Here is a 13,722-nt window from a genome sequence, read left to right on the forward strand (position 1 = left end):
CTAGCTATACAGGACTCTTTAAAGTAGCCATAGGTGTGTGTGTGTGTGTGTGTGTGTGTGTGTGTGTGCGCGTTCTACGGTGGGCTTGTGCCATGTGTCCAATGTAAGGTCTCCAGAAGCTGTGACTCAGATTTGGGTTCAGTGGTTATGGAAATGGGATGTGTGTCATCGCAGTTTGCATGCTCTCCCTGTGTTGGTGTGGGTTTCCTTCAGGTCCTTTAAGGAGATCATTTTTAGTTCACATCTTGCTCTTTCCCCTTTGTCCGAGCTATTTCCATTTCAGATGATAAGATGCTAATTTGCAAATTACTGGATGGCATTTAACAGATTCAGACTGAGATCTCCCTCTCTCTGTCTCTCTCTCTCTCTCTTTCTCTGTGGTTATTTCACCCATTGTCCACAGACCAGCCCCATGCTATCTAAATAATCAATTGGACAAACTGTCCTACTTTCATTGTCTGAACAGAAGCTGCAGTCTTGGAAAGCTAGATGCTAATTATGATGTCACTTCTCTGTGAATGTGCACACTGAAGTTGTAGAATCTAAGTGACAAGGGAGATTAATGCAATCGCAAAGCTATTGTGAGAGCTCAGTATTTAACGGCACAAATGGGAGTGAAGAGAACAGAGACAAGGCTGTTTACTGCATACTAATCAGATCAAAAAGCAAATAACAATGCTGTTTGCCTGAGTGATGGTGAGGACATGGAGTCGATGGCAGGAAGCTCAGGCAAACACATGCTCCAGCAGGGAAAGGTCACATCACACCAATCCCATGAGAAGTGAATGTTCATATGTTATATGTTAGGGGCTGGTCATTTAAGACACTTTCACTGACAATGGGGTATGATTCATCAAAATGAAGATGTTAGACAACCCAAGAGCAGGGAACTTGTCCTCCGGGTAGTACTGAGAATGAAGGGTAATGGTAATTTTCCCACAGGCGAGGAATCTCTCACCATCTTCCTGGACAAGCAGAAGCTGAGCAAGAAGCAGGAGGGGAGCGGTGGGAACAGTTCGGCCGTTTCGCTGGAGGTTCTGCACCAGCTGGCTGCCTCTTACTTTACTGACCGTGAGAGCACCTTGAGAAGGCTTCATCATCTCCAGATTGCCACCTCTGCTATAAAGGTAATTGCAGTGTCTTGGGTTCTATATTGGGTTCTCACATACTGTCATTGTGTTCTCACCAAATTTGCCATAAAAAAAATGATTTAGTTCATCAAGTTTACTTTGATCCATTTGATCTAACAAAAAAATAAGAACAGATACATTTTTTGGGGTGTTCTAATGAGGAGGGCAAAATCTTCTACCAACTTAGTTTAATTTATTATAAAGGATTCAATTGATGATGTTCATATAAAAGTTTGTGATGTCAATTTTATGACAATGCTGAACCAATCTTTTGTTTTTATCCTTTATCATCTCTGTCTTTTTGTGTTGCTTGTATTGCAATTGTTTTTCGTTTATCAGTTTGAAAGCAGCCTCATTTTTTCCACTGAATGTCATAAGGGACTCAGGTGGCAAGGAAACTATGCTCCAGTGATGTATCTAAATCAAGACAGTGTGTGTGTAAAATCTGGTTGCTTTAGCTGCTTGGAGTGCTGTCTGTTCTCAAGACCCCCCAATCTCCACAAGGCCACATTATCATTATCTAGCCATCAAGTGCTGCTCCTCCACAATTACAGGTGTTGAGTGGGGAAATGTGCATTGCTTTCTTTCACTGATTGCAATGGCAAACTTTGACTTCAGAGTCTGCAGAACAAGGAATATATATATTTTCTCTTAACACGTGTGTAAAAAGTATTGTTCTGGATCTACAAGATCACCCCTTAAATTTTTGGAAATATTTTATTACATCTTTCCTTGATCCAGAAATCCAGAAACTAATCCAGAAACTATTCAAGACAAAGACAGTAATCCACATGAAAGTGAGGTGATTGTCATTGTGAAACACAGCACATGGTGCAGACAACAAAAAGTGTTCTCTGCTTTTAACCCATCATTATTGGTGAGCGGTGGGCAGCCATGAAATGTGTGGTGATGGTGCTTTGTTCAGTGGCACCTTAGTGGTAACCTTCTGACCGCTTCCTTAGGCCACCACTGCCCTGATAGTAGTAAGACAACCATTCACCTCTTTTATATCCTGGACAAAAATTTAGACCTTTCATGTGAGAAGGCTGTATTGATTGTCATATGAGGACTATCTAATGTCAAATGTGCAAACTTTCCCACTATACCGTGTCTTTATATTTTATATAATCCTCTTGTGGTCTCTAAAATACAATTATACAATTAAAATTAATAGATTAGATTAATAATTCAAAGATTATCATGCAGTGTTAAACAGAACGCATTACACTGAATTCGTTTCAGACATTTTATACACACACAAACACAGATGCCGTCTTTTCTAATGTCTGTCAAACAGCAGACAAGGAGGAAGCAAGAGACAGGCACGCAGTCCACCATCATGTCATTTGTGAGACCTAGCGATTTCAATCCATTTATTTATAGCCATGCAAAACTGAACAAATCGGTGGGTGAGATTAGCGCTTGTGGAGTAGAGCCGAACGCGGAGTGGCAGGGAGGGGGATTTGACAGGCAGGAGTCATTACGCTTGGGTGGCACCATGACAGTACTTCACGGTGAGGTTTTTGGACACCGTTTCAGCAACTTCCGAGTCAGGATGCACCTGCCAGGTGTGTCATTCTGGTGGGAGCTGATGAGGCCTTTCAAACACGGCTCATTCCACCAGCTGCGTGTGTTCGCGTGTAAAATCGCGCTGATGAATTATACCCGAAGTTGACTACACTTTCATAACAGGCTTTACGATAGTGCTGTCCTAAGCGATCAATTGCACTTAAATGGGAACAGAATTAATTACTGAGGAGCAGCCCTGAGGAGATGTTCTTCTTCAGACTTTCTCAAAAAAGTATAGCCAATGATCTCAACAGTCGGGCCAGTTCTCCTAAGTTTAAGTCAAATGTAATTACACAGTGGATTCTGACTCAGTTCCCGGGCTGCGGTTTGTGTAACATTTGACGCACACATCTGTCTCCTGCAGTCGGTTTTCACATGAACATGTGTCTGGGAATTAAGCGATAAATTATGTAGGCTGCCTCAGAACGAAAGGCTGTCAGCATTTGTCTTCCATTTCCACTCTATCTGAGAGTGTGTAGACCCCGGCTCCAATTTCACCGTTAAAACATCCCGTCGCAGCTTCAATTTCGCTGTTAAAACACACCATGTGTGTCTCCGTCAGGGGATTGCTTGAATTACGATCCTGATGTCAGGAGGAAACCTCAGCAATATCCTTTCTACAGTCATATCGGTTCCTTGCATCTGTCATCTATAAGGAACTGTTGTCTTGTCTAGTAAACGATTGTCAAAATACAACCTCTTCAACCTTAATAGTCCTCTGTTCTCCATATTCGTCCATCAATAGGCCTTTCTGTGCCTTGTCCTGATGGCACAGTATTAACAATCACTTGAGCACGGGACAAGGACCTGTTAACGGGTCAGGAGACAGGGACGAGTCATAATGCAGACATGCGGAGAGTTAGTTAGCATGCATGGAGGGCCTGTAATTGACCTGAATACAGGATGAATTCAAACAGCTTGTCTCATTCAGACCAACACGTAAAGAGGATTCTTGTTCCAACAATTATGCCTAGGACAGTGACAACAGTGCACACTGAAGATGACTTCGGGGATGGTCACATAAATGCAGGCCCGCTCTATTGTCCAAATTAGCTTCATGGCAATTTTCCAGTCTCGTTTTTTGATGCTGCTGTACTGTCTGTACTAGGGGTGGCACAATAATACAAAGTGTCCGATTGTTCCTCTAGAGATAAATTATCAGTTTGCCGGTATCCAGAGTTTGATATATCAAAGGTTTCTTTGAAGTCTCTATTTATAGCATTTAGAAAAAAGGGGTGCAGAAAGGCATTTTTTTTACCGTGCTGCAGAAAAGAAGACAGATGTAGACGCACACGTATCTTGTTTGTCCATGTCCACTAATTTTGTTTCACTTTTGTGGTGAAAGACATTTCACCTATTTCACCATTAAAACCTTTGCTCAGTCAATTTGTTTGTACAACCAGACTGTCTGGTCCTCTGTGGCAACTCCTGACAGCAGCAGCAAAATAGTCCTACCGTCCTCATTCTCCTCCTCCACAGTCCCACATTCAACACCAGAATGTCTCTGATAAATAACCACAACCTTGCACACCTGAAATCAATGCACTCCGGACTGTTTGAGTACCACAAGTGACTATAGCCATGACTTGAGCCAAGCATGTGACGTCTTGCCCTAGAGAGGACAATTGTGACCTCGCTGTTATGATGGACTTTGTGATAGTAACTCATGATGGGTCACTCTGTGATAGTCATATGTCATTCAGAAATCTAACTCTTAAAAAGTTGAACTCAGAAGAAAGTGAAAGTAAAGTGATTGTCATAGTGAAACACTGCAGCACAGCACACGGTGACACAACGAAGTGTGTTCTCTGCTTTTAACCATCACTTTTGGTGGGCAGCCATGACATGCACCCGGGTGTGCTTTGCTCAGTCGCACCTCAGTGGCACCATGGCAGATCAGGATCTGGCAACCTTCTGATTACGGGGCCGCTTCCTAAAGCACTAGGTTAAGCTGCCTTTCACTTTTCACTTTCACTTTCACTTAACAGCAGTGACCTGAGGAGACCTTCTCCTCTGCTGACAAACGGCATGGTGACAGAATGGTCCGTGAACTGCTGTTGACAAAGAGAAGACCTGAACAGGAACTCTGTGCTGAGCCAGAACTATATCTGAGAGTCTACGGCATGTGTGATAAATGAATGTCCTGACCAAGCACTCCACCTGCGACTGAACCCACTCCAGCTCGACTAATCACCCATGAGAAAGCAAGATATGCATGGCGAGTCTGAGATTATGCCTTAAGGCTCATTGAGTGCCTATAAACTTAAAGAAAAAAAGAAGTCTGCGGCTGTTCATCTCGGGCGTATATTCCGTAGGACAGCACGAAAACCAAAATGAGATTTTGTGCAGTGGATGAGATGCTCAACTGTATTTTATGGAAGACCATGAAAAGCAATGATGGCATGGTATTGCTCATTCTGTACAAATGGCTTCATTGAGTCTGCTTTGGTCTCATTATATTGGATGCACGCGTTCAATAGCCCCACTCTTCTGCTGGGAAATTGCTCGTCTACGGGAAAACAAGAGAGCTGCAGCAGCGACTACAGAACCTTGGCCTGAAACCGAAAAAGTTTCAGAAACATTTTTGGGAGAAAATGGGAACAAATTAATAGTTTTTTTTTTTTTTTTTTTTTTTTTTTTTTTTTTTTTTTTTTTTTGCACTTACATGAGGACCTGAGATGTGTTACTCACTCTCTCCTCACATGACCTTATTCACCAACTCTGTCAGAGCCACATTTTTTGTGTGATTGTTGAGAATTTAAGAAATCTTTTTTTTCATTGTTATCAGCAAGGCCTAATTTTAAATGTTTTTAGAGCTTTTAGAAGCTTTTTTTTTTCTTCAGGAAAACACATCCCTGATAAAGTGCCCACACAACATCAGAGAGTTCACATTTCAATGTGAGCCACAAAAGGGCAAAAGAAACAGGTTTAAATGAGAAGTTTTATCATGGGTTTTTAATTAACAGTCTCACATCCATTTCAGTACCATTTTAGATGTTTTTAACATAGCGTTATGCTAAATTATGTCTGTTTTTTATGATACATTAAAGTAGACAATCATGCCCTAAACTATGGAATATTTGTGTATTCCATCCATTGTGTTATGGGCTGCAGTGCGTATTTTATGTACTGTAATATATTAAAGAACAAATACAGCTAGAGAAGTGCAAATTAATTGAAAATTAGTGCGTGTTGATGTACGGAGACTGGATTGTGATTATGAATATTACTTCATATCAGCGAGAGAAGTGCTTAAATAAATTATTCTTTTCTCCAGGCCTTGGGCAGAGAATTTTGTTGAGAATTTTAAAATAGCACCAACTTTTATTCTTTATGTTAAAATAAAGTTTTATTGGTTCCACTTTCCCCTCAGCTTTTATTTCATTTACTTCACGTATCAGTCACAAACAGTCAACCATTAATGTCCCTACAAGTCACCTTTTATAAGGAAATATTAGCATGAAATGCATTCTGGGATACAGGCCACCACATGACACATTATTCCATCTGTACCGGACTAAATGTGAACTTTGTAATAGAACAATACTTGATCCCTGACTGAAAAGCGTTTGACCAGTTCACACGAATGCAAGGACAGAGAAGTTTTAAGAAAAAATACATGATCATAATTCAACTTGTTTTCACTTCACAGACAATTTTATAGGTTTATCTACTGGTGCTTCCTTGTATGACACTGTACACTAACAGTCCAAGGCGTCTGGGTTTATATATATTAATATCTCCACCTGAAAAATACATTTCTTCCGTTTATGATTAGGGTTCCCCTCTCACTGGTCTTTGTCTATTCTTGACCCTGTTCTGTCCCTGCTGCTGTACAGCGCACAGTTTTCTTTACCTAGTCTATGCCTTGCTGTAGTCCACATCCTATTTCAGGTCTGTACTCACTCTATCGCCCACTCATGTCATCTCCTCACATCAGATCTGCTACTCATGGTCTTCACCAGTCTGCTTTTCCTTGCACTTCCTCCATTCCATCCTCTTTCCTTTCATGCTTCCATCTCTCAACCCTTGTCTTCCATGTCCCCTTAACCCCTTTGTTTCAGAGTGGGTGTGCTTCTACCTTTCCCACTCCCTATCTCCCAGAATCCTTGTCCTGAAGTACTTCTGTTAGAGTTAGTGTTGTAAGTACTTGTTTTTGGGTTGTTTGGAACCAGTTCCCTGTGCCCTGGTTGGTTTTCCCTTTTATATAATAAACAGCTTTTTTGACACCATCCACACCTGGACCTCAGTTGCTGTCTGTGTTGGACACAAAACACTCACTGTTGATCAAGATTATTTAGTTTACTAGTCCCCCCAACCCACTCCACCTCCAGCTGATGAAGTAGCTGCATGTTCTGCAGCTCACTTTTTTCAGTGAACAGGCATGCCACAGACAAATGGAACTTCATGGGTGACATTTGTCACTGTGACATTTCGGTGTTTGCAGCCACTGATTACTGGGACGTTCTGCTTTACTCCAGACACCAGGAGTGTGCTTAGCTCAGAGTCGCTGCTGAAGAGGAACAAACAGGTGCGTGATTTCGCCAGTAATAAGGCATTAAAATATCCCCTTGTTTCCTAGGTAACAGAGACCCGAACTGGGCCTCTAGGTTGCAGCAACTACGACAGCCTGGATTCAGTGAGCTCTGTCCTGGTGCACAGCCCTGAGAATAAAATCCTTCTGAAAGGTACGTTCAGCATCCGTCATGCCATCCGTTTCTCTGTGAAAACACAGTCTGTTCTCTTTGTTGTTCTTCCTTTCCTCTCCACAATCGTATTTTGACCCAGTCCTCAAACCGAGCAGTCCTCATGCTTTTAAACCTTCAGGTGATTCGGAAAGAAAAGAAAAGGGCAAGATGCAGAGACGCCAAAGGCATTTTTACTGAATCAAACACAGCAGGTGTCCAAGCTGCCCCCCAAAAAAACGCTGCACAGGAGGTTTATTCTAGAAACCATAGCTCCACTTGTACAACGGACATCAACATCAACTCCCCCAAACATGCACACACATACGCACACACAGAAAAGCCTCAACATTTCATTGGTTCATCCTTAACTCCGATTGGCCACCATAATCCCAGACAAAAATGATAACTTCTAAGGTTTTATCCATTGGTCAGAACAATTGAAGAATGGTTTGAGTGTTGGAATATAAACACCAAGATGAACTATGAGAGATTTTTTTTTTTTTTTTTGTATTCCAGAACATTTTGAACTTCACACATGTAGCTTGCTTGCTCATCCTGTTTAACTCGAGACACATTTAAGCAGGATTGAGCAGCTTGAATGTTAGTCCTTGTCTGTAAGTCATTTTAGATAAAAGCTACGGTAAAAGTGTAATGTAAAAATGTAATAGAATTTTTCTTTTGTGAAGCCGACACTGACATCTGCTTCCAGTGTTGATATCTTCTTTATATCTTCATTACATTATATCTTCTGGTGCACATTTACCTCGGGTCATTTGATCTTGGTTACAACATTCTACTTCTGTCAGGATCTGGTCCTGAAAGGGCTTCTCCAGATCCGGAGTTTCGTGTTTGTCCTGCGTTATTAGGTTTCCTTGTTGTTTTCACTTGTGTCTGCCTGTATGAAGATGCCCTGGTCATTTCTGTTGGGTCGCTGTTGGGTCCTTGTTTGGTGGCTGATGTCCAGCCACTGTGACAGAATGGCCCGACCAGATTTAGACGCAGTTGACGCCACCCCGTTGAGATCCATGGAGTTGTGGTTTGCTGGGAGGATGCCACCAGCCTCCTTGTCCCTGGCCAGTGTTGGCTTCATTTTTTGCAGGGTCCCGATGAACCCGATGTGTTTCGCGTGCGGTCGAGGTCGCCTTTCAGTGTCAGAGACTGACTGGAGCGGCAGGCGCCTGTGGACGGCGGACAGGATGCCGGTCCCCCATGGATGGGCCGTGCTTTTGACTTCCTCACCCCCTTCATGGACTGTTTTGGGTGGCACGCTGTGAATCATGCCTAAGGGACAGGGTACTGTCAGGATAGGGTCCGGAAGGGGCTATTCCGTATCCGGGGCCCAGACCAGAGTCTCGTATTCGTCCTGTGCTATTAGGTTTCCTGATTGTTTTCACCTGTGTCTGCCTGTATACAGCTGCCCTGTTTGCTCCTGTTCACCATCAGGTTGTTGTTTGGTGACTATTCTGATTATGGCTCTGATCGAAGCTGAGCTTATCTAGGAGCACGAGTGTGCTGTAGTAAATGAAACTGTGAATTCTGTGGATTTTTGCTGCCTTGGGTGAATGTTAAGGAGAAACATGGGGCACAAGCGGCAAACCAAATTAGCTTAAACCAACTGTAAACACTAAACACAAATGACAGATGCACTCTTACCACTTCAAGATGCACATCTTGCAAACAAATGTGAGGTGAAAACGGTAATCCATGAGGGTGAAATAAGGCACAGGTAAAGACACAGGCGTGGCCAGGTTCACTATTCATCAGGCATGAACTGACCTTCAAGCATTTGGAGACGTGAAGCTATACAACCAACAACTGTGTGCTAATCCATTCAATCTGCTGAACAAATGGCCATGGGTCTAACTGGAAACGGTCCCGATGAACACCTCAACTTCAATTATTACCTCTGAAATGGGCCATTAACTCTGGGCTCTCGTGAAATCTTGTTTGGATGAATCACATGGTAATGTACTCTTGGAGCATTTCTCTAATAAGATAATACTAAGCTGGTCAGTCTTCATATAGTGCCTATTCTTATCCGCGGCTATATAACCGTGTGGTGGTGTACAGGGTTGGGAAAAATATAATTAGGAGTTTCTAATGAAATGTCTGGTTCCTGCTCTTTGGTTCTCACTTTAAAGCCGTGAGCGCTGCTGTGTGATGTCTGGCCTGTGAACTAACATTAACTCTCTTCAGATGCCCATGACAGGAATGTCACCACAACCAAGAGGTGAAGACAGTGTACACACACACACACACACTCACACCGAGGAAACGAGAAATGAGCCCCAAGGTTTCCCTCCTTCTAGCATTTGCTAATTATGTACTCGGCTTGCGCCAATTTCCACCAACGTTTTCAGGCTTGACATTTAAATCGTCAGCCCACTTAATACTCCCATCTCCTGAAGGAAGCCCCCCGCAGCTCAGGGTCCTGTAACTACTTTAATGAGTTCTCTATAAAGCTGTGCACAAAGGTGTGTGTGTGTGTGTGTGTGTGTGTGTGTGTGTGTGTGTGTGTGTGCGCGTGTGCGTGCCTGTGTGTGTGTGTGTTTGTTCTTAATCTGCCAGTGAGTGTTTGTACAGTGTCCTACATACAGACTCAAGGAGCCTGTCTTCTGTGGGGACCACATGCCCCTGAATAGGAAATATGAGAGAGTCTGAAACCATGGAAAATGTAGTCGTTTTGCTGGTCACTACAATCAAAAATTATTATTTAGCAAAGCTTCAGGTCAAGCTCAGCATAACCATTTTTTGTATAATGCCTCACAGCAACTTACCACCCCCAGCATTCAGTGAATTTGACCTTTGACCTGTGTCCACCAAAATAGAATTTGTTTATCCTGTAGTTCAAGAGACAGACAGAAGGACATCCTCACAAAAATTATATCTTTGCCTAAAATTATCATTGAGACAAACAAAAGATACAAACAGTCTTTGTGTGTGTGTGCCTGTCTGTGTGTGTCCTGAATCAGCGATCTGATTTTTTTGACTTATTGTATTTGTCATGGAAGAACATGAGATGTTTTAGCATATCAAGGCTAAACCTCTGTTTGCATGTCTGTGTGGTTGCTCTGGATGTGTATAAGAGTGTGTGTTTATGTTTTTTTTTATTTGTGTGTGTGTGTGTGTGTGAGAGAGAGAGAGAAAGAGACTGGGACATGAAGAGAGAAAGGACGTCTGCAAGCTGCTTCAGTTTTTTGTTTATTGCTAAATTTCATGTGACAACAATGACTTCCTGGCTCACAGACAACACATTTCAAGCATTTACACACACACACACACACACACACACACACACATGCATGTGCACAAAGCACATTCAAACACAATACTAGCTTCTAATACGGCTTCTGGGTATCATTGGAGGCTGCTGTAATCCTCAATAAGAAGCACAAGTTCCTCCCATCCTCTCGCTGAAGAGGCTGAGATTGAGGAGGTGGGCCGACAGGGGCTGTTATTTAGCTGTCTCCGGAGCCATCCGGAATGAGAGGCATCCAGTGTGCTTTTGTGTGACTCACTCTCTGCTGGCAAAGTCCCCCCCCCCCAATGAAAGGCTGAGTCTAATTATGTCCCCTTTTTTCATGATTCAACATGTAAATACTGAAGAACAAATAATAAATATACATTTATTTTCTGAAAAAAATCATTAGCATAAATAAGGCAAATGAGAATCTGTTCTCTTGTCGAAATATGTCACATCCGCATGGATTCACGGAACAGGACTTCTGATGGATTTATCAACACCTGTCAGAGCCCACAGCTCTTTTCTGGCTTCAGATCCAGGAGGTAGAGGGCAGGGAATAGTAATGGAAGTGTCATGTTTATAAAAGAATGTACTTCAACATTATGTAATGGGTGTGGGGGACGGGACTTTTTACAGTGTTTAATTAGAAGAGTACCGTGTGGGTCTGTGTTGCATCCATGGACTGCAACATACTCCAGTGCTGAAGTCATACTGTTGTGTTTATTTATTTAATGCTGCTGGTGACAATGTTTTGTGGGGGGTTTTTTCTATTAGCTGCAGACATCAAGTTATAAGAAGTCTAAGAAACCAGTCAATAATAAAATTCTAATGCATATTCTGACAATTGAGACTCCATTAATTAGTTAACATGAGGAAAGATGATTTACATTTATGGCATTGATCAGAGAGACCTGGAACCACTCAGGACACAATGGTAGTAAGTGGGGTTTGAACCTTGGTCTTCCATTTAATCAGAATCAGAATTGCAATTATTGGCCAAGTACGTGGGTGAACACATATAAGGAATTTGATTCGGGTCAATGGTGTGTCTCAAGCACAAAAGTATAAAACAAAGACCATATTCAATATAATAAAATCTTATATTGTTGTGGAGAATTTTGAGTGTGAGCCTAAGTCTAAATAAAAAATCGGTTATTTAAAGATGGGCCCAGCATGGACCTTAAAAACATTAATTAGCACAGATACATCCTTTAAGGGGTCATTCTCAAATACTTTGAACAATTGATTTGTCCCAAATCATCAGTCCATCCTCTTTTAGGCTGACCACCAATCTTTTAACCTGCTTCTGTACCTGTTTAAATAGACAAAAAAAAACTGCAGAAAAAACACAGCAACAAGCAGCATCCATGTAAATCACAGCAAATAATGAATATTAAATGATATTTAACAGCACACAGAATTAATAATAGAAGACATGTTCAGCTGCTCCAGACAATGTGTCTGTGAGTACTGTTTGTGCGCCTTTGTGAGCCCTTTTGTGTAGTGCACATCTGCGTGGATGCGACCATGCCTACTTAGTTTCTCCATTTAAGTGGTTAATAGTGTTTGTTGGGAGCCAGAGCCCCATAACATGAAGCCAATATGTAGGAGACCCAGGCAATAGACATCCAGCGACCCCCACAGGGCACGGGAGTCCTAAGAGGGCCACCGCAGGAACAATTTCCAGAGTAGAGCCCCGGAGGGAGGAAGGGTCACCCAGTAGCCACAATATAGCAGCCCCAGGGGGCCGTGGCAGAAGGCCCGCAGCCTCCGCCACCTGTAATGGGCCCAGAGATCCAAGGACCCCCACCCCCTGCTGGGGATCCAACAGAGCCAGGAGGGCCTGGACCTGCCAAGCAATCCAAACTCCCAACATTCCAAACTTCCCATACTCTTATCTTATCTTCCCATTTAGTTGTATTTGTTCAGCCTTTGGGAAGTCTTAGGCCTGAAAGGATCAGAACAGGCACAGGCCACAAAGGGCTAAGGGGCCTATAGAATATCTAAATGACCTAAAAGAATTAAAAGCATATAATAATACACACAAAATACTAAAACAAAAGATTGCTGAGATAATACAGGTGTACATAATGTTCCATTGCAATATGGTAACCGTTCAGTTATTCAGCCTTTGCTGGCTTCTATATCGTCTGATCGGCCGATCAAAAAGTGTCCATGGTATGAGGGATCTGTGATGATCTTCCCTGCCCTTTCCTGGGCTCTTGAGAGGAACAGGTCCTGGACAGAGAGCAGGGGGACACCATGGGTAAGTGTGTTACCCTCTAGGCTACAACACTCCTGCCACATGATGGTGTCCTGCTAAATCTGGTTTGAAATCAGGTTTGGGAAGTGTAGACCCAATATACCACACACCATGTGGTAAACATCTTGTAAAACAGCCTCAATGTTCACTCAATGGACAGTCATTATCTGCTATGCTGCCCATGGTGCTGAAGACCTTTTCATGAGTGCTTGATTAAAATATAGCTTCAGGTGGCACTGGGCTTTATTAAGATTGTAAATTGCAAGATGTCCGCTACTAATTAGAGCATGCCAAAAGTGTTGTTGGTTGTACAAGCAGCACCATATTGAAACAGTTTGACAAGAGACACAGCTAGGCTCTGATTTGTGGCTCAGTGCTGGGTTGAGTGAGGGCTTTTCGAACACGACAACAGTGTACAGCTTTGTCACTGAGTGTGTTGGGTTTGCAAAACGTGCCATTGCCCAATTAGAGTGCTTGCAAACCAGCTCTCTCCTGTGTCCCAAATATAAGTCCCAGAGCACCAGTCGCTTTATGGACAGAGCTCACTAGCTCTCTCTCAGCTTTGACCCATTTTGGATGCTATGTGTTGTCGGCCGGTGCTTCTCTGCTGCTGAAGTGCTAGACAGGATGTGGTGGAGGGATGTCTGTTCATTTTTCCCTCTATTGAGAACACAGGGTACCCAGCAGGAATTCATTTACTTTCACTTGTTTCTAGCTGTCAGTAAGCAACATGGGTTGCATTTAAAGGCTGATCTTGTAGGAGAATAAATTTTTTATAATATAAGATAATATAGGGTTTTTTTGGATGCATGAAAAAACATTTTCATA

General features: G+C 42.6%; 1 protein-coding gene across 1 annotated transcript in view; it reads left to right on the plus strand.

Moving 5' to 3' along the window:
• Nucleotides 1–13,722, plus strand: part of brinp2 (bone morphogenetic protein/retinoic acid inducible neural-specific 2) — a 90,580-nt gene that overhangs the window by 45,004 nt on the left and 31,854 nt on the right. Inside the window, exons 4-5 of the mRNA XM_028978117.1 lie at nt 943–1,127; nt 7,282–7,387. Coding sequence (XP_028833950.1) covers nt 943–1,127; nt 7,282–7,387 — 291 coding nt within the window. The remainder of the gene's footprint in view (nt 1–942; nt 1,128–7,281; nt 7,388–13,722) is intronic.

Source organism: Denticeps clupeoides, chromosome 4 (genome assembly GCF_900700375.1).
Source record: "Denticeps clupeoides chromosome 4, fDenClu1.1, whole genome shotgun sequence".
NCBI classification, from domain to species: Eukaryota; Metazoa; Chordata; class Actinopteri; order Clupeiformes; family Denticipitidae; genus Denticeps; species Denticeps clupeoides.